Source organism: Apostichopus japonicus, chromosome 12, assembly GCF_037975245.1.
Source record: "Apostichopus japonicus isolate 1M-3 chromosome 12, ASM3797524v1, whole genome shotgun sequence".
In the NCBI taxonomy this organism is placed as follows: Eukaryota; Metazoa; Echinodermata; class Holothuroidea; order Aspidochirotida; family Stichopodidae; genus Apostichopus; species Apostichopus japonicus.
Genome location: NC_092572.1, coordinates 6,810,069 through 6,831,897, shown reverse-complemented (window position 1 = coordinate 6,831,897; position 21,829 = coordinate 6,810,069). Strand labels below are relative to the sequence as shown.

At 37.1% G+C, this 21,829-nt stretch overlaps 2 protein-coding genes across 3 annotated transcripts in view; both read left to right on the top strand.

The window, feature by feature from the left end:
* Nucleotides 1-212: 212 nt before the first annotated feature.
* LOC139977131 (uncharacterized) lies at nucleotides 213-2,431 on the top strand. Its single transcript, XM_071986229.1, has 2 exons — nucleotides 213-457; nucleotides 675-2,431. Exons 1-2 carry the CDS (start codon nucleotides 369-371, stop codon nucleotides 1,264-1,266), a joined length of 681 nt encoding a protein of 226 aa, XP_071842330.1. The 5' UTR covers nucleotides 213-368; the 3' UTR covers nucleotides 1,267-2,431.
* Nucleotides 2,432-10,455: 8,024 nt separating this feature from the next.
* The window catches only part of LOC139976869 (AMP deaminase 2-like), a 107,399-nt gene continuing 96,025 nt past the window's right edge, over nucleotides 10,456-21,829 (top strand). Inside the window, exons 1-8 of one of the 2 annotated variants that reach the window (XM_071985731.1) lie at nucleotides 10,456-10,599; nucleotides 12,001-12,165; nucleotides 13,070-13,256; nucleotides 14,017-14,236; nucleotides 15,238-15,367; nucleotides 17,109-17,246; nucleotides 19,443-19,505; nucleotides 21,452-21,583. In XM_071985731.1, coding sequence (XP_071841832.1) covers nucleotides 12,112-12,165; nucleotides 13,070-13,256; nucleotides 14,017-14,236; nucleotides 15,238-15,367; nucleotides 17,109-17,246; nucleotides 19,443-19,505; nucleotides 21,452-21,583 — 924 coding nt within the window. In that variant the 5' untranslated portion in view covers nucleotides 10,456-10,599; nucleotides 12,001-12,111. The remainder of the gene's footprint in view (nucleotides 10,600-12,000; nucleotides 12,166-13,069; nucleotides 13,257-14,016; nucleotides 14,237-15,237; nucleotides 15,368-17,108; nucleotides 17,247-19,442; nucleotides 19,506-21,451; nucleotides 21,584-21,829) is intronic. The other variant, XM_071985732.1, reaches the window with a different exon arrangement.

Genomic DNA, 21,829 nt, shown 5'->3' with positions numbered 1-21,829 from the left:
TATAGAAAGACGAATTTTCTTAATAGTTCAAGGGCTAAACTAAAATTGAAATAAAAATGTGCACTGATGGGGAACGGGATTCTTCATATAAGGAATAATTCATTTGTGAAAAAGGGTCAAGCGTTTGGGTTGAAACTTCTTGATTTCTGAATAATTGCCGAGCACGTGCACGACACGGAGAGAAGTGCATAACTATTCGTTGAAAGTAAAACGTGCAAAACGTGACGAACCGCATCCACTAACCAATAACCGACTCTGGTTGTTCAAGCTCCACCCAAAGGTTGATTCTAAATGGTGTAACTGGTCTATAAAAGGTCGGTGGGATCTGCCTGGACACCATTTATCCGGGCTGACTTGAACCTGTCAATATGATTCGGCTTTTGTTTATAGCTGCTGTGGTCGTTAGTTGCCAGGCATCATCATTTGTAAACGCACCCAGAGGAAGGGGTTGCAGAAGGTAAGTAGTTATACTATAAATCTATTCACATAATTCAATTCTTGTCTAATTTTAGTCTAATTAGACAATAAACCGTATATAGTTGGCACATATTCATCATAATATACCACACAATTGAAACGTTGTGGCTGTGACTGCTTCCAATTAACACTATCGTCATATGTAATGCACGTTGTTAATTCATCCTTAATTATTTGTATGTTCTTGTCTTACCCAGCCCAAACTGGAAATGTGACTGCAAACTAGTCTACAGCTGTGATGGTAGCAACAAATTTTCAGATGACTTCAGTGACAGTACTATCGCTGGAGAAGTCAAAGATTTGGCCCCTGAAGACTACCAACTGAGGATTCCAGGGAAAAGATGGCGACGAGAGATCTGGAGTCAAGAAGAGTTTTGTAAAAGGGAATGTCATGATCGATTGAACGCGTTCTTGTGTCTTGACGGTAGCGGTGACCCTTCAGATTACTCTGACTCTGCCCTTTGTCTGAAGCTTCTTGCCATCAAATCGGGTCCGTTTTCCCAAGATGGTAGTGACGAGCCATGCTGCGAGATATACCTACAGTGGGGTCTCAACTGGTGTCCCGACAAGTGGTACAAACTGGTACGGAATGTTCGGTGTTTATATCTGCCGCTCGATCCTAATTTTGCCACGGCTACTACCGGTGGAACATCTTCGCACGTTTTTAGTGTAGAGGGAGGTTGTACAGCGGATGGAACACTCGATTTCACGTGGTGTGATAGCGCTCCTAAGTGTATTGTGCCGCCCCCGCCGCCGCCCCCGCCGCCGCCCCCACCGCCGGGGTCATAAAGTGGATATGGTAATAACAGGAAAAAAACTCAGCATTACAGTGGTAAATAAGTAACTTTTATTTTTGTTTTTAAGATACCAATCAAATTTCTAGAGCCGTGGTTTTCAACCTTGGGCTCGCGGGCCCATTTGGGCCCGCGAAGCCGATTTTGTGGGCTCGCGAGCATTGCCCCAGTAATGATTAAAAATTGTGGCATTTTGGGGGGCTGGTGGCGAAGGCACATGATGATGTTTCTTAGGAAGCCTCTTCGATGAAACCTTGTACAACGGGTAAAATTTACTCAACCCTAACCCTATAAGACTAGTATAAGAGAATTCGGTGACTCCCACCAACCACTGCACACTACGTATTTACCAAGGTTATGATGTGTGGAAGCCTTGCTTTGTACCATTGCCTTGTACCATTGAGGGTTGCAAGAAATCTTTGAGATAGGCTCTAATTGGGCAGTACCTGTCATCTGATCACGGAGGAACATACATAGCTCTGATTGAGTCCCCGGGTCACTTGTGTCAAGAATACACTAATAAACGCTGTGAAATTGATTTTATGAAGTTGATAACTTTGCAGGGTAGGGTATGGGCTCGCGAGGACTGCTCGGAAGACGAATTGGGCTCGTGATCGAAAAAAGGTTGAAAACCAAGGTTCTAGAGGGACTGTTTTTCTTTACCGTAAGTAATCCAAGTAAACACTTAGTTTTTTTTAAATGTTTGATACAATGTTACAAGATATGTCAATCACTTGGAGGATATGCTGGGGTTTTTTCTAATTAGATGTTTTTCTATCCTAATATTGCTGACTTGTCAATTTTTAATTTACGTTAAGGAATGGTTTCATGATGGAGTGTCCGGGCTTTTTTAACTTCACCATAATCACAATCTTGTCAGAATTGCTTGACATATTTTAAGCAAGTGTAGGAATGTCTACAAAGTAACGTTCCATCGAAGTGTATATGTATATAATATGTTGCCACGGCGTAGATCCTATTGTAACGCACCACAGGAGCCTGGGATACATTATAGCAGAGGTATATGAACAATTAACCTAAAGATGTGAACACAAAAGATGTGTAAATGAGTATAATATTATTTGAACATGAAAACATTTGAAGAAGTTGTAATATCATCATCGAGCTAATTACATGAATGCATGATTTTGAAGTGGAAAAAGGAATTGTTCCTTGATGAGGATAACGTGCCTACAACGAATTCTTGTTCTAATATTGTAACATATATGATTTAATTGAACTGCAAACTTATGTTACCTCTGATTTTCGTCATTGTTGAAGTTTGAATAGTTTAATTGAGCATCCTAAAAATAAGAATATGGTACAAAACTCCTTCAAATGTTTCATAAACGTTGCCATTTTAATGTACTTATCAGAAAAATGAGACAAAGTTGTCTATATAGATATTGATCAATAGATAAATATATGTGGACATCGTAACTACATTTGGTAGAATGTTTGCTTAAAGAAACGTCTCAGCGAGAATCTTCAGTTGAACTACTACAAGTTGTGTTTGCTGCGTATCTGACGTAATGAATAAGAGTTTAAATGTCATCTGTATTCTCCCCAAGTGTTAGCCTTCTCAAAATTACAAGAAGTTTTAAAAGTACTTTGCTGGTGGTTCTGCATCTTCAACTTATTTCGAGACATTGATGAGTTTTAAATTAGACAAGGAAATAGTTCAGTGAGGAAAAATACTATAAAGTTGGTAGTAAAATTCTTGTTAAAATTGGGAGTACGAGATACCATTTTTCTATACTTTCTAGCATATTTTGGGCCAATTCTGAGTAGCCTTGACCTATTTACATATTGCTAAAACTGGTGAAATTTGTAACAGTAATGAGAGAACGAAAACAAGATTTTTATAATTTTGGTGATCGTTGATATTAATTTTTAGTAAGATTTGAGAAGATTGCTTATAAAGTCAACAAATAAATGTTATAAATATGTTTGGAATTTGAAGTTGTATGAGTTATTATTCTAGAAGGATGTCCAGAAATATCCAAATCCATTGCTTCATCTGTTGTGCTGTCTAATTGCTATAGGCATACCAGCAAAAAGTCATAGAATAAATGAACCCTAAGAAGCATCTGTCCTTATATCTAAAATATTAAGTGGTAATAAAGTGTGACTAATGGTACCATCAAAAACGTCTTTGGTAGTCGATAAGTCGGCTATTAGATTAAGATCTGTTTTAAATTTTTCATAATTTATACAGCAAGGATGACTAAAGGCACAACATAGGTTGTGATATATTATTCAACGTAACGAAAACACTGCTAGCAGTCCAGGTTTTATACAGTTTTATAACACGCTTCCTTTTTGAGATACGACCGTGGTTTATTACTTTAAGTTACCTGACGTTATAGCCTATACACACAGACCATTAGGTCATTTCCTCAGATACAATCGAGAACTCAGTATGAAGACAACACTTTTACTGCCCATCTGACACGCTTCCTTGCGAAAGTCCTCTAAGGGTGCCCTGTTATATAAATGAAAGCGAGTGCTATAAAAGTGAGGTTTGGCCTGTGGAGAACATGGCACACCTAAAAGGTACTATCAGGCCTTCAATATCTCACCAACCACAATGAACCTGAATTTGTTACATACAGTATTAGTACCACTTTCCCCAAGGAGAAGGCTAGGCTATAGTCCATTAATTATATTTCTATATTGTCGCATGTATGCATACATGAATGCTTCTGCGTAGCGAACGGGTGTACATTATGTAGAGCCGTAATTAAAAACCCTAATTTGACTTACTGATGTTCAGATTTATTTTTTTGTTCGTTTCTGTACTGATGTCCTGTTTAACCAGACTTTTTGTTGTTGTAGTAGTAGCATTTTGATTGGCGAGCGCGTCTACCAGGGGGACTAGGATAGAATATACTGAATCAGGGGAGACATTCGACAGTTTGTACTGCTACAACGGAACAATCATAATGGACAAAATAAAACGTGTCACGAACTCACGATGCTGGAATACAACAAATGGAAAAAGGCAATGAAATCTTAACAGTACTACTTCACCTTGCTGTGAGCCAACACGGGCGGGAGTTATAACTCATTGGATTAATAGTGTTACCCTAGGCACGGTGTATACACATACTATATACGGTCATCTCCAACAGTAAATAAAACGGTCAATTGCGTGATAAAATGTTACATGTATGGAAACCAAGGGTTACTAAGAAGTGTGTTGCAAAATGTTGAGGGTCCCAATCGCTCTCGTTGAAATGTACTGAGCCTTACTCTCACGTGTTCTGCATGAGACACTCCAGGTGCTGTACAATGTTTCTGCGAGCAACTCAAAAAATTAATCCAAAGTCTACGACGACTTACGTTGGTTTTACGTTGGTTCTTCCACTCGGAAAGCTGAAAAAGCTGATGTTTTTGTTGGCTGAGATATTACTACAACCTCCAACTGCACAGAATTGTTGGATTTCGGGGGAAAAAAGAGTCATATCGTTGAACTTTTTTTGCAGCTCCTTCGTGTTCGAGTATACAACTTTACACACTAACTTGTGGACAAAGCATTGTTGTGATTGTGGTATACCAACAATGACGTCACATGGGTCGCCAGATGTATCAGGATTTTCTGAAATAGTTTTCCTAAAAGGCTGACTTTTCTTCCCCTTTTTCACTTATTAACGTCCGTAATTGGTAAAGTTAATAACAGCAATGTAATTGGAACGGATTAAGGATCACATACGTGCAACATGGTTGCATTTTAAGTTCATAGAAAAAGTCTCCATGTTTGATGTTTAACGTTTCTTAGAAGATCGTATGCAAATTATAGTGTAGCCCAGGGTTTCATAAAGGTCTTTATTTCATAGTTCAAGCAACGTTCTTTGAAAAGGAAAGAATGCACTAGAGTGAGGCAACATTAAAACAAATTTGGATACCTAATCGCGATAAATCCATATCTATAGAGGGATTACTAATACCACCTGTATACCCATTTGTCGTTTTCCGTTATTTTTGATTGATCAATTACCATATCATAAAGGTTCTTACCCTTAGTTTGAACTAACATAATCAGAACTTAATCGAGCATGCGCGATCTTGTCGAAAGAAAGAAGTAGGATAATACTGTAATCGTTGACCGCACACTAGTAATGACACTACAAGGAAGCCGTATTGTACTCAAGAGAATACCTTTTTTAAGTTATTTTCTATAAAAACCACTGTTTTTCTTTCTTTTCTAGTAGATTCTCTCACGACACTGATCATTTGAGCATTATAGAAAGATGAGGTTTTATTTATGGGAATTATAGTAGGACAACATCGGTACAAATTTCACTTCAATTGTAATTTATACTAAGGTCGATTAACATTATACAATCATCTTTCGATCGCTTACGTATCGCGTAACCTAAAAACAAATTTTACACATATGCCATAAAAAAAACTTTGTATGGAGATAGAAAAGTAGATGAATAATAAACCAATTATGTGTCTCACAGCATTCACCCCACCGCCCCCCCCCCTCCCACCCCACCTCTCCTCCATACTCACATTTTGTTGGGTATTTATAACTCAGTGAAGATAACCATGAAATGTCAAGTTTTCAAGTTAATTGATAAAGAACTTAAAAAGGTAGATTTTACAACACTTTAATTATGGATTATAGTTTGACTTTTTAAATATGATCTCTCGTAAATTACATATTAAAGTAGGTTTTTGCGTCCTTTCCTTATAATTTTCTCAACCTCATTGACTCCACGATGCCATAACGACATACATACCTAGCTTACGGTATCTATTCAAATCTAACTTCAAATGGTGGAATAACAGTCTCGAAAATATTTTTCGTTAGGATCGCAATAAATCCCGCCCATAATATGAATATTTAGTTTCTATGAACGACATTTCAATAAGTTCTTGCTGTAGATCGCGGGAAATTTGACCTGTAAAAGTGACTTTTCCACGCTGAATTGCTAGGCTTGGCGAATTGATTACGTAACGCACAGGCTAACGTTTTTGCAGACCAATAACCTTGACAAGTGAAGTAGTGTATAGAACGCGAAAAGGGAAAACTTATTTCGTTGCTAAGTTTAACGTAAGTTTAGACAACGACGTAAGTTTAGACAACGGAATTTTAGACATCGACGTGAGTTTGAGCAACAGCATGGTAAAACAGCAGCAACAACTTTAGTTTAGACAACAACAAACTTAGATCAGACAACGGAATCAGTTTGCCCTTTTCGCGCGTCCACGCGCGAAAAGGGCAAACTGATTCCGTTGTCTAAACTTACGTTGTTGCCATCGGCGCTGTTCAACAATTGCTTTACCACGTGGGCTTCATATGATTACTATACGCAGGGGGTTGGTTCTTGCTGCCTGGGTTTAGGAAAACAGTCCCGTGGACAAGGCTGCCTTTGTTTTTTGCATATACGGGAAGTTACTAGAGGAGCAAAGTGGGCGGGGTCAGCTCATGTATGTAGCATGGTAGAGAGCGTTGACTGGCTTGTAATTTGGGTCGGGATATGTGTCAATCTTACTGACTATTTCGTAATTGGTAAGTAAATTAACGACGTGTATATACAGCGCAAGTCGAATTTCGCGCGAAATGCCCATATTTTTTTATATCACGTGATTGGGCAATAACGTTAGTTTAGACAACGGAACCAACTTTAGACGGCAACGTAGGTTAAGACAACAACGTAAGTTTAGGCAGCAATGAAAGTTTTGACAACAACGTAAGTTTAGACAACAACGTAAGTTTAGACAGCAACGTAAGTTTGAGCAACAACATGATAAAACAGCAGCAACAACTTTAGTTTAGACAGCGAAACATGGTTGCCCTTTTCGCGTTCCATAGTAGTGGGCAGTGACGAAAAATTAAGGGCAGTCTTACCAGAAAGTTGTTTGGAAGCAACTCTCTGGTCTTACGAAAGGACGGATTTTCTAATGATCTATTTTTAAGCAACGGCTAATAAATAAACATGTAAGCTATTCACTGATTGGTTGAATTCAAACTATTGGATTTGGGGAATTGTATGCGATTAATTGTAAGTGAGGAAATTGTCGGAAGACACTCTACTTATTATCTGCAGAAGTCCTTAACGTCTTGTCAATTAACGCTCTTAACAGGGAATCAGCTTGGCTGATATCTTAGTTTGCTGTTCTGTGATGAATACAAATAAAAACACGATGGACATGTCAAAAAAGTGGAAATCGGTGACAAAACGCAAAAAGCTGCTTTTTAACGTGTATTATCTTTTATATATTGCACACTCACGATGAAAAACCACACCAAGCAGCTACGACAAATCATAGTTCGTTTGTTACCAACTATCTTTCATACCTAAACTGAGAAATCAGCTCTGCTACTCATTATTCTAGTGCGAATGCGCGCTAAAATTGAGGCATTTTTAGACCACTTTAGCCATATCCCACGAGCAGTGAACGAAAGTTGTTTACTACTGAGTACACAGAGGTTTGTTAACAAGTGACGAAAACTTTTAGCTTTCATAGCAAAATATCTGCATGGTCATGATACAAAAATATTATAGTGGCAGGAATGGCCAACTTGCCAGCTATAACCAGTGATGGGTAGCGTTTAGTTATTGCCGACTTCTATCTAGATTGAGAAACGGCATTACTTTTGTGATTTAGTGTGTAAGTTATAATGAGACATTTAATGGGCGTATATGCTACCTCAGGACATATCGTTTATCATAGTTGGGAGATACCACTGTCTGGGAAGTCATTAGAGCATGGCACACTCTTGAGATATTGCATTATTAGTCAAATATTCCTTGAAGACGCGTTCTGAAACATGTCTATTTTCTTTTCATATCACTACTGAATCAAACTCTTGTTTTTATGAAGTTAGGATGACGTGATCAGGACAAATTAACCATCATGCATGTGATATAATTGTCTTTATTTGATAGTTTTCGTATTTCTATCACTGTTGCAGTGCTAACTATTATGTTGGTTCACTTTTTCTCGCCAGACGAAGTTTCAATCCGTTTGATCAAATAAACAATTACTTTGCCAAACCTTTTCAATTTGATGAACAATAGCGTATGATTAGATCTCCATTACACCTATTATATATGAATAAAAAACCGGTGACTTATCAGATAACTTGATTCTTCTTTCAATTGTGATTTTCTTTAAAAAAACAAACAATCATAAAATATAAAAGAAAGATGGCTTTGTACACCCATTCTGTTCTTCTGACTGCTCGCCCCCACTCCGTATGTGCTTCGCTACTTCCATTGAAATAACGATTAACCAATCGACCTTGAAAATCTTTTGTGCAGTTTCAAACTAACGTTCTGACAAATAATACCTAATTAATTCAGACTTTGATATACTTTTGGTTCATTGAATTGTCGGGTACTTTGTATCTGGTGCAAGCAACACTACTATAAATGGTTAATCAAAATCCTACTTAATTATATATATATATATATATTAAATATATATATATAAATATATATATATATATACATATATATATATATATCATGAATATATATATATATATATAAATATATATATATATGTATATATATATATATCATGAATATGTAGCAAGTATAATGATAGATATATACATATATATATATCATGAATATATATATATAAATATATATATATATATATATATATATATATATATATATATCATGAATATGTAGCAAGTATAATAATAGATATATAGAAAATAAATATAAAACAACACACCAGACAAATTCGAAAAAAGCGAAGGTAGGAATGGAAGCCGCGGATCTTGTGTCACAAACCGAAGTCCGTACCATCACTCGACCACAGTGATTCTACTGGTGTGTGAATGCGTATAAATTGGCTTACTAATTGGCTTACTATAACTGTTATTTAGGGCGTATAGCCAAAGTGTTATGATTGTACATATTGCACCCCTGGTGCTTTGAATCAATATCAATTTGAATCAAATATATATATATATATATATATATATATATATATACATATATATATATATATATATATATATATATATATATATATATATATATGGCCTAAACCCTCTTCCTCACAAGTAAAGTACCACAAAACCCCAAATCTACATAGTTTCTCACATACATCAAATGTTCGGCTACATATATGTGCGGTTGAGTTTATATCTGCATTTTGCCTCATAGAATATCCTTCGAATTAATATATTGTTTAGCACTACTATTACTTAATATCCTCATGTAATGATTGAAGTGGTCCCGTTCCCACAGAGGTAATATGACGTAATAAAATACCCCATTCCTCACAAGTAAAGAACCACTAAAAATTCATAATCTACATATTTTTTTTCCACAGAAATCGAATGTGCGGCTGAGTTTATATCTGCATTTTGCTTCTTAGAATATCCTTCGAATTAATATATGTTGCAGCACTACCCTTCCTCTATACCCTCAAATTACGATCGGAGTGAACCCGTACCCACAGAAGGAAATATTAAGTCATCAAAGACCTCCTTACTCACAAGTAAAGTACCACTAAATTAAGATTGACATAGTTTTGCACATACAACGAATGTGCGGCTCAGTTTATATCTTCACTTTGCCTCATAGCTTATCCTTCGAATTAATATTTGGTGTAGGACTTACCTCCTCCTATACCCTCAGGCCTCATGTGAAAGATGAGAGCCAAGTTGTCAAGTTGCATAAAATTGTTCAATTGCTCAGATGGAATGAAGTGAACAATTGAACATTTTGCAGAAAATGGTGAACTTGTTGACGAGATTGGAAAAGTTGTAAATTAAACATTTTGCATTTTTTTTTCAATTGCTCAGTTAAAGCAACTGAGTAATCCAACATTTTTCTGATTTTTGATAAGATATTATCTTGTTATCGAAACATCTTACTGAAAAAAATGTCAACTTATGGGGCAAAGTCCTTCTTATATTGAAGGCACTTTTAAGCTTCCTTACGTGAGTGTCTAATCACGTTTAGTTGGTAATAGGATTTATCGCATATTAGTCTTTTGCAGGTGACAAAGGCAACCTTTGAAGTCATAAAATGAAACGATTAACACTTTCTCAAATTGTAATTCAACAGTACAAACATATCCTAACCGTGTACTCGTGCAGACAATTATGTTCATTAAACAGCACCGTAAACTCGCAGCTGTCGAAAATAAAGCTAGCATACACGTTAAGCACCGTTGGTGCTGAACGTGTATGCTAACTTCAATTTGGTCTAATTACTTTACAAAACGAATGAGCGGCTGATCGATTGTGCGGCAAACTTGACTCTGGTCTCAGAAGATTGGCCGATGCGATTGTGTAAACAGGATCGCGTTAGAGAAGTGTATGTTTTCAAGAAAGTTAACGGTAAATAACCGATTTTTTTCCGATTAGAACACTCCTTTTCCTCGGAGGACGGTCTATTGTGTGTTACGCATTCATCTTGCATTGTAATACCGTTCCAAGGCCGAGCGCATCGTGTGAATCAAGCATTGAAAGATGATTTGCTACAGATGGCCTACAGTATCACTAGGCTACTGTAGGTCATGTGTACAGAAGTAGATAAACTATATCAAAGTAAATTTGATTGGGTATAACCCGCGCACGATTGCCTGATGTGCACAGCAGTTATTAATTGACAATGTTGGCCTAGGTTACTGCAATAAGGCCTAAGCCTGTGATTACCCTATGCTGCATATTTCAGTGCCTTATTAAGAAATAAAAATATTACAACTAGCCTGGCTAGGCCTAGGTTCAAGGCCGTGGCTATTCTTACGACTAGTCGTAACAAGTATTTATAAACTATTCTTACGACATAGGCCTAGGCGAATTCAAAGTAAATAAAGCAACTGCTCATGTAGTAGGGGTAACCCTAACACTAGCTCTAACCCTCAATCCATCCCTAACCATAAACCTAACCCTAACTGGAAATTATTTTTGTACTCCTCGTCGTAGAAATAGCACGCCTAGGCCTAGTCGTAAAAATAGCAACTGCGCATGCGCAAAAGGGAATTATTGTTACGACTAGCCGTAAGAATAGCCACTTTGTAGGTTCAAACCTTACTTTGAGTTAAGCCTACTGACACTGTAAATATTTGGCCTACGGTATAGGTTAACCGTGCATAGTTTGTCTTAATCTTGCTTTTAAGCCCATACTATTGTACTGGTCTAACATTATTATTTTAGTGCTAAAGCAAATATTGTAAACAGACATATAGTCCTGGCTGCAAATCATTGTGAATACTTATCTAGTTGTTGGATAGCAGAAAAGATAATCAATGTGAAGATGGTCATAGCAGTGTGGTGTGTTTGCACCATTCATGTTCCAAAATATTTTGAAAATCCGTTATTTAGTAAGACTGACGCTCCTTTTTTGGCCACTACCCACTTCTTCACCTTTCAAGGTTATTACTACTGGATTGTTTGCCTGTGTGTTATGTAATCAATTCGCCAAGCCTAGTTGTAGTAGCAAAGGAAATTAGCGTGGAAAAGTTACTTGCACAGCTCAAATTTCTCGCAAGAGAGCCTATAAAATAGCCTGAGGCGGGTAAACTGTTATAGCAGTGATGGTATTATACTAATGCAATATCCAGCGTTCACATCCTACATGTATGCCTATGTGTTAGATCAAATTTATCAGCCAGAACTATTTCACAGATCCTGATACATCAAAGCTGAGAATTAGATGGATAACTATCAGGATTCATGCTCATATTGCCAATTTTTACATTTCTCTGCAATCTAAAGAATCATTTATTCTCCCCTCAGTTTGCATGCATACATGTGCACAACAGCAAGATTACTGAAGGCCACCAGTGAAATGTCACTTGATGTCAATCTCTGATTGTACAAACGAAGACGATTGGGTAGAGACTGAAAATGTCTGAGCTGGATTTCCAGAGAGTATCCATTAGTGGTGAAGGCATCAGTGGGGTAGGTTGAAAAGTTTCCAAATAAGAGAACATCAGTCTTTACCATTATCTGCATGGGACTACTGATTGCTTCAGTTTTACAGTGGCGTTGCCAGGGGGGAATGGCACATTTGCCTAAATGTTTGGTTCCCCCGGTGTCCCCTCCCATGAAATTTGCCATCCCCAAAACATCAATTGAATTTTACTGACTATATAATTTACTTAGCTCTACCTACAGACTCTGCTGGTAGAAGTCCTTGAAATGTTGAAAACCACAAAGCTTCAGTTGGAGCCCTTTGACGGTTGACCCCCATTGATCAAACATTGATGTGGCCTATGGTGCCAGCTCACAGTACCCCATATCATGTGCCCCTCCAAATGTTGCTCCTATGTTGATTTGCCCCTCCCCAACTTCCCAAATTTGTCTGGAGCTGTCCTGGCAGTCTTACAGCACAAGTATTCATGAAGTAACTTCTGTTACTCATAGAGAATATGCAATATTTGATGCAACTTTGCTGATATATGGTTATGAACATTTGTTGAATATTTGTTCCATCCAAGTTAATGGAATGATATATTGGTCTCTGCTTGATGTGAAACCCTGGATATGGGTTTTACCTGGAAGTATTGCAGAGGACTTGCAAAGTAGTCCCTTTACATATGGTCCAACGGCTGCACCCCTCCTCATTGACCGACCATCATATTTGCATCTTGGTAATTGACTGTTATAAAACATAATGTATTAATTATTCAAAATATTCACCGACAATTACTTTTCTTGGTCATCTAACAGGAATAATTCATCCCAAGAGTGGTGCTTTCATATACAGTAATACCTTCATAGTGCAAGTTCGTACGATACCAATGTACAATCATTTTATACACGTGATTAAACATTAGCAAGATCTTTGATTTTATGACAACAGATTCCTCAGCGGTGCCTGCAGGATGTCTCATCATCCTTGGTTCAAGCCCTCTTGCTTCGAGAGAAATACTGTAAGCTGGCGATGCACTCATTTCCACCTACGACGGCCAAGTACTTGTGTCAAGTTGACGACAAGTCCCCAGAACCGACTGACCCAATCATGTTGAAGACCACAGACGAAGTTAGCAGTAAGTTTGGAGGCATGTTATCTAGTTTTAAAATTAACATGATAGGGCATTTTGTTTTATAGAAAAAAAAAAAATCTTGGAAAATCTTCTCAAAATTAGACCATATCTTTAGAACATATGCAATGATTTGTTACATTAATTGTTCAGAATTGTCAGTTTTATAAGAAAAGCAATTTCTAACCATTTTGATAGCTATTGTGAAACACCAGAAGTATCAACAAGGCAAGTACCCTGACATACAGTAGTTCTGATTGGTTGGTGGAAGGGAGGTAAACATGGGGGAAGGGGGGAGGAGGGGAGAAGATGAAACAGAAAATCAGACCACTATTTAGTGGTTTTGAAATTTCCATTTGTAGTGCTGGCCCACCACATTATAGGTAATGTGTACCTCAAGTCTGTACTTATTGTGATGATGATCATCTTATAGTGAATTTCAATTTTGGTTTTATCGTAGAAACAATTGCTTAAAAATATGTTCATGTTGCTTATTACTAAAGTGTATGATTGTTAATGCTGCCATTCAACCAAATTGCTATAATCCGGTTTTTGATATGAAGCAGACTTGAGGAAATGGAATGTAGATTTTTCCAAACGTTAAAGTTTGTATTGTACACTCCCCCCCCACCCTCCCACCCCCATTAAAAAGATTACAATATCTTTCACAACTGCCCAAGTGAGAAGAGTACAAGCTTTTCTTTGTCACTCACAAATAATTGTAAGGACAAAGGAAATAGCATTTATTGTCCTATTGCATTGGTAGGCCATCCCATCCATGCCCCTAGCAACCGAGAGAATCCCTTTGAATGCGAGTGGCAAGAGCCTGTCGACTGTATTTTCAAGATGGAGGGCGGGCTCATCAAAGTCTATGACAGCGAAGAGAATGTTGATAAAGGACAGTGGATGGATCTCCCGTATCTAGACAGGGAAACTTTCTTAGCTGATCACAAACTTATTCATTCCATGGTTACAAATGAATTTATGTAAGTGTTATGAGGTGTCGTCCATCTGGTTACAAGATTACATGTAATTACAGAGTTATTATCAACGTTTTTTATATATCTTCTTGAATTTTATCAGCATCTAGCATTACATGGTAGATAACATTCTTATTCACAAAAAAGAAGGAAAGACTAAAAACTGGTCACTTAATTATTATCCAACAGGATATTAATTGCCATTTGTACTTTCACTAAATGCTTCATTGAGCAGTGGTCATGAGAGATCAAATATTGGGAAACCTAGGCTTGAGCAGTAGAGCAGACTCAAACTTAGATTCACTGCTGCACAATTCTGTTGTGGATCTCACTGATCTAAATACTATGTAACATGCCCTTGTACTATATGCTAGGTTGTATGGAATCTCAATATGGTAAAGTTATTCTGTATGTTACGGGGTTTACTCATTGTAGATTATACGGGCCACTCAAGAATATTGAATGCTAAGTTTTTTGAAACTCTAAGCAAATAACAGTTTTGGTTTTTACAATAATCTGCCAATTTCATGTGATGAGCTAGCTATTGATGAAAATATGAGAAAAGTTGTGCTTGGTGTTTTGGTCATATGCAAACAGGGGAAACAAGTATAAAAACCCCACAACAAGACAACTGGATGGATGCATTGAATAGAAAATAATAGTGTGGTTGGCATAAACCTCACTTAATGACTTGTGAAGCTTGGGAAGAAATATTGTGAGAATCTCTAGCCGCCAACATTTCTTCTTGGTCTCTGTGGCTCAAGTGAATATTATGACAATTTTATTTTGATGGAATCTCTTTTGCCATTCTGAAACTAGTGAGAATTCTCTGCAGGAGATGAATGGCATGGGGGTGGAGGGTGCAGGGGAGGGGGGTGTGGGGAGGTTGTCCCAGGGAAGGGGGCACAAGTATTTTGGATGTGCATGAAGGAAGGTTGAGCTATCACAGCTGAAGTAACACAGATAATATTTCCTTTCATTTCCCTGTGTTTTTCCTACATCTACAGTAAATCTTTTACAAGTCGTCGATTGACTTGCCTCCAGTCCAGGTTTACGCTACACAAAATGTTGAACGAAGTGCAAGAACTGGAAAGCCAGAAATCCGTCCCGCATCGAGACTTCTACAATGTCAGAAAGGTAGGTTGTACCGTGAGGATTCTAAGGGAGGTAAGATGAAGTAGAGCATTATTCCCCTATGAACTTAAACCATTTGACGTATATCCAATTAATCATGAACCACTACCATGATTTCATTTGTTAATAGTGTGCCCAATACAATTCTAACTGAAAGCTCTGTTTGTTTGTGGCATCTTTAGCATTTGGGAATACAGCATGACCCTTTTATAGAGTCAAATCATCGAGAGATTTCACCAATGAGCTGAACCTTGAAAAATCTACTTCAATGTCCTAATGTCCAATGTCCAAAAACCATCCATGTTGTGGTAAATATATCAAGAGAAGAAAGGAATGGTTGAAGGAAAAGAGGCAAGTCCAAAAGCTGTGGACGTTATGGATGTTTACTAATATGATTACTTTACATCAGGGGTGGGCAACCTTTTTGAATGAATGGGCCAGATTTTAGGAGTGAAAGATTGACAGGGCCGCACCTAACAAACGACCTGCTGTTGATTTCTAACCTTTGATTCCGAGGACTTTCAAGCAATAGTGTGTGTGTAGTGCTAATCTGTACAGTCACAAAAACATAATGTCAATACAGTACAGTTGATAATTAATGTTAAAGATCTACCTGACAGCATCATTAGTGCAGATAAATTCTAAGCAGCTAGCTTGTTTCTTGTGATGATGTAAAATAGCTCAATTTTTTTTTCTTTTTCCTGAGACATCTCATGGGCCGCCAAAAAAATCACTGGCGGGCCGCATGTGGCCCGCGGGCCGAAGGTTGCTCACCCCTGCTTTACATGATGAATGTAAGGGCTCATGCTGTTATGATTACTAAGCTGTGGTCAGTTTTAGAACATTGGGAAGTAACCATATTAGAATAAGCTGGGTAGGGAGATCGGTGGGAGGTTGGGATGTAGGGGAAGGTCAATCCTGGTTGCTTTTTGCCAATTCACCTTAGGGTGGGGGTGGGGGGGAGTACCATGCGTATTAGTGCAGCTTTATTCTCCAACTTTATCTGTCCCATACACACTTTATATTCCGCAATAAGTAATTTCCAAGGTATAAGTAAATTACCTAAGGTTGAGGAGTTGGCAAAGAAATGTAGATATTGAGTAGGATTAAATGTTGGGGGATTTGACAGCTGCAGTTCAAGACCAATTTGAAGAAATGAACAAACAGGAAACGTTCTAGTCAATGTAACAGTGGTATGAGACAACTTCAAAGGGCATGCAAATTGATAAACTGAATATTCATATCATAATATGCACTATCACAGAGTTAAATTTAAAATGAGTGATGTTTATCACTGATTATAATAATAATAATAAGTTAAATTTATATAGTGCATAATCAGCAAAGCTGCTCAAAGTGCTTTACAAATATAAAACCTAAAAACAAATAGTAACAAAAACCAAAATATTAAATAAATAGAACCAATAAGGCAAAAAAAAAATGTAAAAGCCAAATGCAACAATATAAAAACCACACCTGTACTAAACGATACTAAAAACTAAAACGCATATAGTCCAAAACAATTTCATAAGTATGTAAATAGTAAAATAGATTAAATCATAGTCAATGTTTAAATATAAATAAGTATGAGAAACTATAGTACAGTAAGACAATTATAGTAAAAGCCTAAAACAGATAGTAATAAACACCCAATACTAAACGATAAAAGATAGAACCCTAAACGTAGTAAATAGATAATTTTTATTTTTAAATGTTGTTGTTTATTTTGTGTTTTCATGTATAGGTTGACACTCATGTTCATATTGCCTGTGGGATGAGCCAGAAGCATCTGTTGAGGTTCATCAAGAGAAAATTGAAAACGGAAAAAGATGTCCAAGTCTATTACGATAAGGCCAAGAAAAAAGCCCTGACTTTAAGTGAGGTATGTAAAATTGTTTGTTGCAATATGTTAATCTAACAGTATAATCACATTGATAAAAATGACAACATATCTGTACTTAATGTGTCACATCTAACTTTTGCACCAACACAAGGATTTAACAAGGCTTGACAAGATCATTCTGTACCTGGTTGGTTAACTAAAACTGGCCACACACTGGTCGACTTAATGCAAACCTACTCAACTCACCTATTGTAAAAGTGGAACATCCCGAATCTTCAGGCAGTATGTATTTCTGTCGAAGATTTTGTCAGTTATGACTCGAGTGGGCTTCAGTCAGGAAACTCAACATGTACGTAACATTAGCCTGTCTGGCTGTCCGCAATGTGTTGAGGTTCATGACACAATTCTGCCCAGTTTCAACAAATGTAACCAATGATGGACAATATAGCTTATGCATGTGACCTAAATGAGTATCAATTGTCAAGGAAACATTAATTGTTTGCACTGATCAGTCATTCATTGTGCAGTGGTTAGGTTTAACAATACATGAGTCTTGACAACAAAGTTTGGACAGTGTGGTGTGCACTAATCAGTCATTCATTGGGCAGTGGTTAGGTTTAACAATACTTGAGTCTTGACGACAAAGTTTGGGCAGTGTGGTGTGCACTAATCAGTTGTTCATTGCACAGTGGTTAAGTTTAACAATACTTGAGTCTTGACAACAAAGTTTGGGCAGTGTGGTGTGGTGTGCACTGATCAGTCATTCATTGCACAGTGGTTAGGTTTAACAATACTTGAGTCTTGACGACAAAGTTTGGGCAGTGTGGTGTGGTTTGCACTAATCAGTGGTTCATTGCACAGTGGTTCGGTTTAACAATTCATGAGTCTTGACAACAAAGTTTGGGCAGTGTGGTGTCGGCTCTATGTAAATTAATGTACATCACTGACACAGGGTTTGTAGACCTGCTATGATCTGCCATAGTGTATTTGTATCATTGTGAAGTCATTTCTTCATGTATTTTATGACAATTAGATAGCATATTTATCCATGAATATTCCATCTTTTTGCACATTTTTTGATAAAGATTGCATAAATCAATGACTACAAAAGTTCCTGACAAGATAATATTCCTTCACTTAAATTAAAATATCGGAAAAAGGGCCAGGCTAAGCAATTGTAGCCTTGTCTCCATGGTTGCTCTCTTAAGATGTATGAACTTGTGTGTTGTGGTTGAGGGGTGGTGGGGTTGGGGATTGGGGGGGGGTTGTGATATGTAGCATTTAAGGAATTGACTGTGTAAGGTATCAAGTTGTCAGTATAATGCTTTAGAGAGAAGCAGAGATATTGGGCAGTGAATTCTGGTCACTGATTTACCATGCAGGTATGCTTTATGGCTGGAGAATATTTTTATCTGATATTTGGAATGTTTGTCTTGTACTTGTAGTCAAGTGTAGGTTCAAAGGAATAAAACATAAGAAATGTGCACTCTACACCTCTCTGTTTAGATATTATGCAATTGTATTTGAATTTGGTTGAAGAAATCAAGCAATACTTACAGTTTTAAAGGAACAAAAATATCTCCTTCAGCAAGTGGTTTTATAGATATTGTTCTCAAAATGTCTACACCAGTAGGCTGGGTTTCCCGCTCAGAAATATAAGTAAAACACCCTGATTACCAGATGTCAGGAAAACGTTGTTTGATTCTAGTTATTGAAAGCTCTAATTATTCATTTCTCTGCAACAGTTGCAACCCCTGACTGCAAGAGTGCCATTAATTATAAAATAATAAAAAATAATATTTGCTTTTTATATAGCGCTTTATACCAGCCATATGTCTCAAAGCACTTTACAGACGTTATATTACCCCTGGTCAATGATAACCTGTCCTAGAGACAATCCCTCCAGTCGGCAGCAGTTATATACTGCGCCCAATGACAAGTTACCTCACAGGTACCCATTTAACCCCTGGGTGGAGAGAGGCAAGTGAGATAAAGTATTTTGCCCAAGGACAACGTAATGAACTAGGCAGGAATCGAACCAGCAGTCCTTGGATCACGAGTCCGACGCCTTAGCCAATTGGCCACCACGCTCTTGTGGTGAAGATACTGATTTGCATACCTGTATACACAGAAACAAAGTTTTGACATTAGTTATTGTATTTATTTAGTTATTTGTCTTGTAGGTTGTTGAAAGTTTTTACATGTTGTTTTTTTCTTTCCTCATTTTTCTTTTAGGTGTTTGAAAGTTTGAACCTCACACCTTATGACCTTAATGTGGATACCCTGGATGTACATGCTGTAAGTAACAATAATGACCGTAAAATGTCAACATTGTAGGAGTACAGGCATGAGATTTTCCCGCAAATTCGCGGAATATCCGTGATTTCTTTTCTACCTTGGGGACAAAAACTATTATCCTAACACACTGTAGTATACGCAAACTGTAGCCTATGCCACAATTTTTGCAAAGTTCTGTCATTTTCTTTTTACTCCAGGCTCATCCCTGAGGAGTAGGAATAACCGCAAAATTGCAAACAATATCTGTTCGGTCTAGTCCAAATTAACCAGGGGTGCCCCTGGAAGCAACCTAAACATCTTCTGTTTCTACATCTGTGTGGAGATGATAATGATCTGTTGTAATTCATACATTGTCTATATTTCACTGTTTTGAACAGACACTGGATCCTGACAGTTGAATTAGACCAGTCTCAGCTGCAGAGCTGATAGTATTTATTGAATATTTGATGACAGTAAAAATTACAACTAATGTCAACAAAGATGCCACTTCTGCACTGCACTCAATTGCACAAAGTCTGTTTACATCTGTGTTACAGTTATTGTGACTTCTCACCTTGGACCTTGACATGCCAATAAACTACACTTTGTGGGCAATTCATACATCCATAAATAACTGTTTATAATGTTTAAGGAGTGATAGCGTTTTACCCGTTTGCTCAGAGATTTCCATCATGATACCCTGTAGCCTTCATATTTTGTATATAGATATATTTGATATATCAACCTACTGACCCAGTATATAGACCTCAGGTAGAGTATAGGTACGGTTCATATTGGATCATTGGACTATATCAAATGTAACACAATGCTTTGAATCAAACTGTTTCTATATATAGAAATATTACAAGTGAAGCTTGAGAGCTCTGTATTCCAGGTATTTAGATTTATGAACCGCAGACATATCCACCGATAACGGTGCTCAAGGCGCATCACAATATTATCCTGGTCAACGATAACCTGTCAAACAGAGAGACAATCCCTCCACATGGCAGCAGCTAAACAGCGCCCAACTGACAATAAATCTCACAGGTCCCCAATTCACAATCACAATTCCACTGCCTTAACCACTTGGCGACAATGCTCTCAGAAATTTAACATTCTTGAACATGGAGCTTAGACAAACCAACATTTGTAGGCTCCATAAAGTGTCAATTTTGACCCTTGATTTAACACAGCCTCTGTGTATTAACACAATTTACATTGACATGCTTATTGTATTACAGTACAACTGTGTATTAAATTAAGGCAAATTTTGGTTTAACAAGGTTGTAACATTTATTGTAACAGTTTACCAAATCTGCCTGGCATTACCTTAGGTAAGATTGTGATTATACAACCTCTTTAATATTTTACCAAACAAAGCTAGGTTAATTAGCAAAGTAGTTAACAAATTGCTTCAAATTCTCAACATTTTGCTTTCCAGACACTTGTTATTGTTAGTATTTATCTCATTGCAAAAGCAAACTGGAAAGGGTAAAACATTTTCATTCTTTTTTACATGAAAATTGATTATAGACAAGAGAATAAAATACAGTGTTGTGAGAGTGTAGTATCAAATGACATCAAATTAATTTAAAAGATTAGAGTAATTAGGAAGGTTGTTAAGGTCAAAATACTGCATTTCAATAAATGATTCCAATTTACAATATCCTTAAGTTGATTCCAGTTGAGAATTGTAAACCAGTTTATGTTGGTCTAAACTTGATTGAGCCATTGACATTAGAAATGTGAAAGAGAACCGGATGAACTTAATCCCTAATAATCCCTAATCATGAGCTGGTCATTGATTTGGATGTTTTTTGTTGGTAAAAATATCTTTGCACACCTTTTTTTGCATAAAAATTCACATAGTTTTAACTTGAAGGCAGATTTAATCTTTAAAAGTCAGTTTAATGTTTATCATTATATAATGTAATGCGTTTGTGCCATTTATTTCTATCCGAAAGGACAGTCAAACTTTTCACAGGTTTGATCAATTCAACATCAAATTCAACCCTGTAGGCGAAAGTAAACTGAGAGAAATATTCATCAAGACAGATAACTTTATAGAGGGCCGTTACTTTGCTGAAATAATCAAGGTAAGTAATTCAACATACGTGATTGACTAATTGAGATATTGCTCTATTGAGTTTGTAACTATTCTGAATGTTGATTAGTTCATTGATAATATTGAGTCAGTAAGTCACAATATTAAGTTAATACTGGTGCTGTGGCCCAGTGGATAAAGGCAGTGACATTTCAAGCAATAAGGCTTAGCAATCAGGACGTTCCGGGTTTGATCCCCGGCCGGGTCATAGTAAGGTGGGTTTTCATCCATGAGAAAT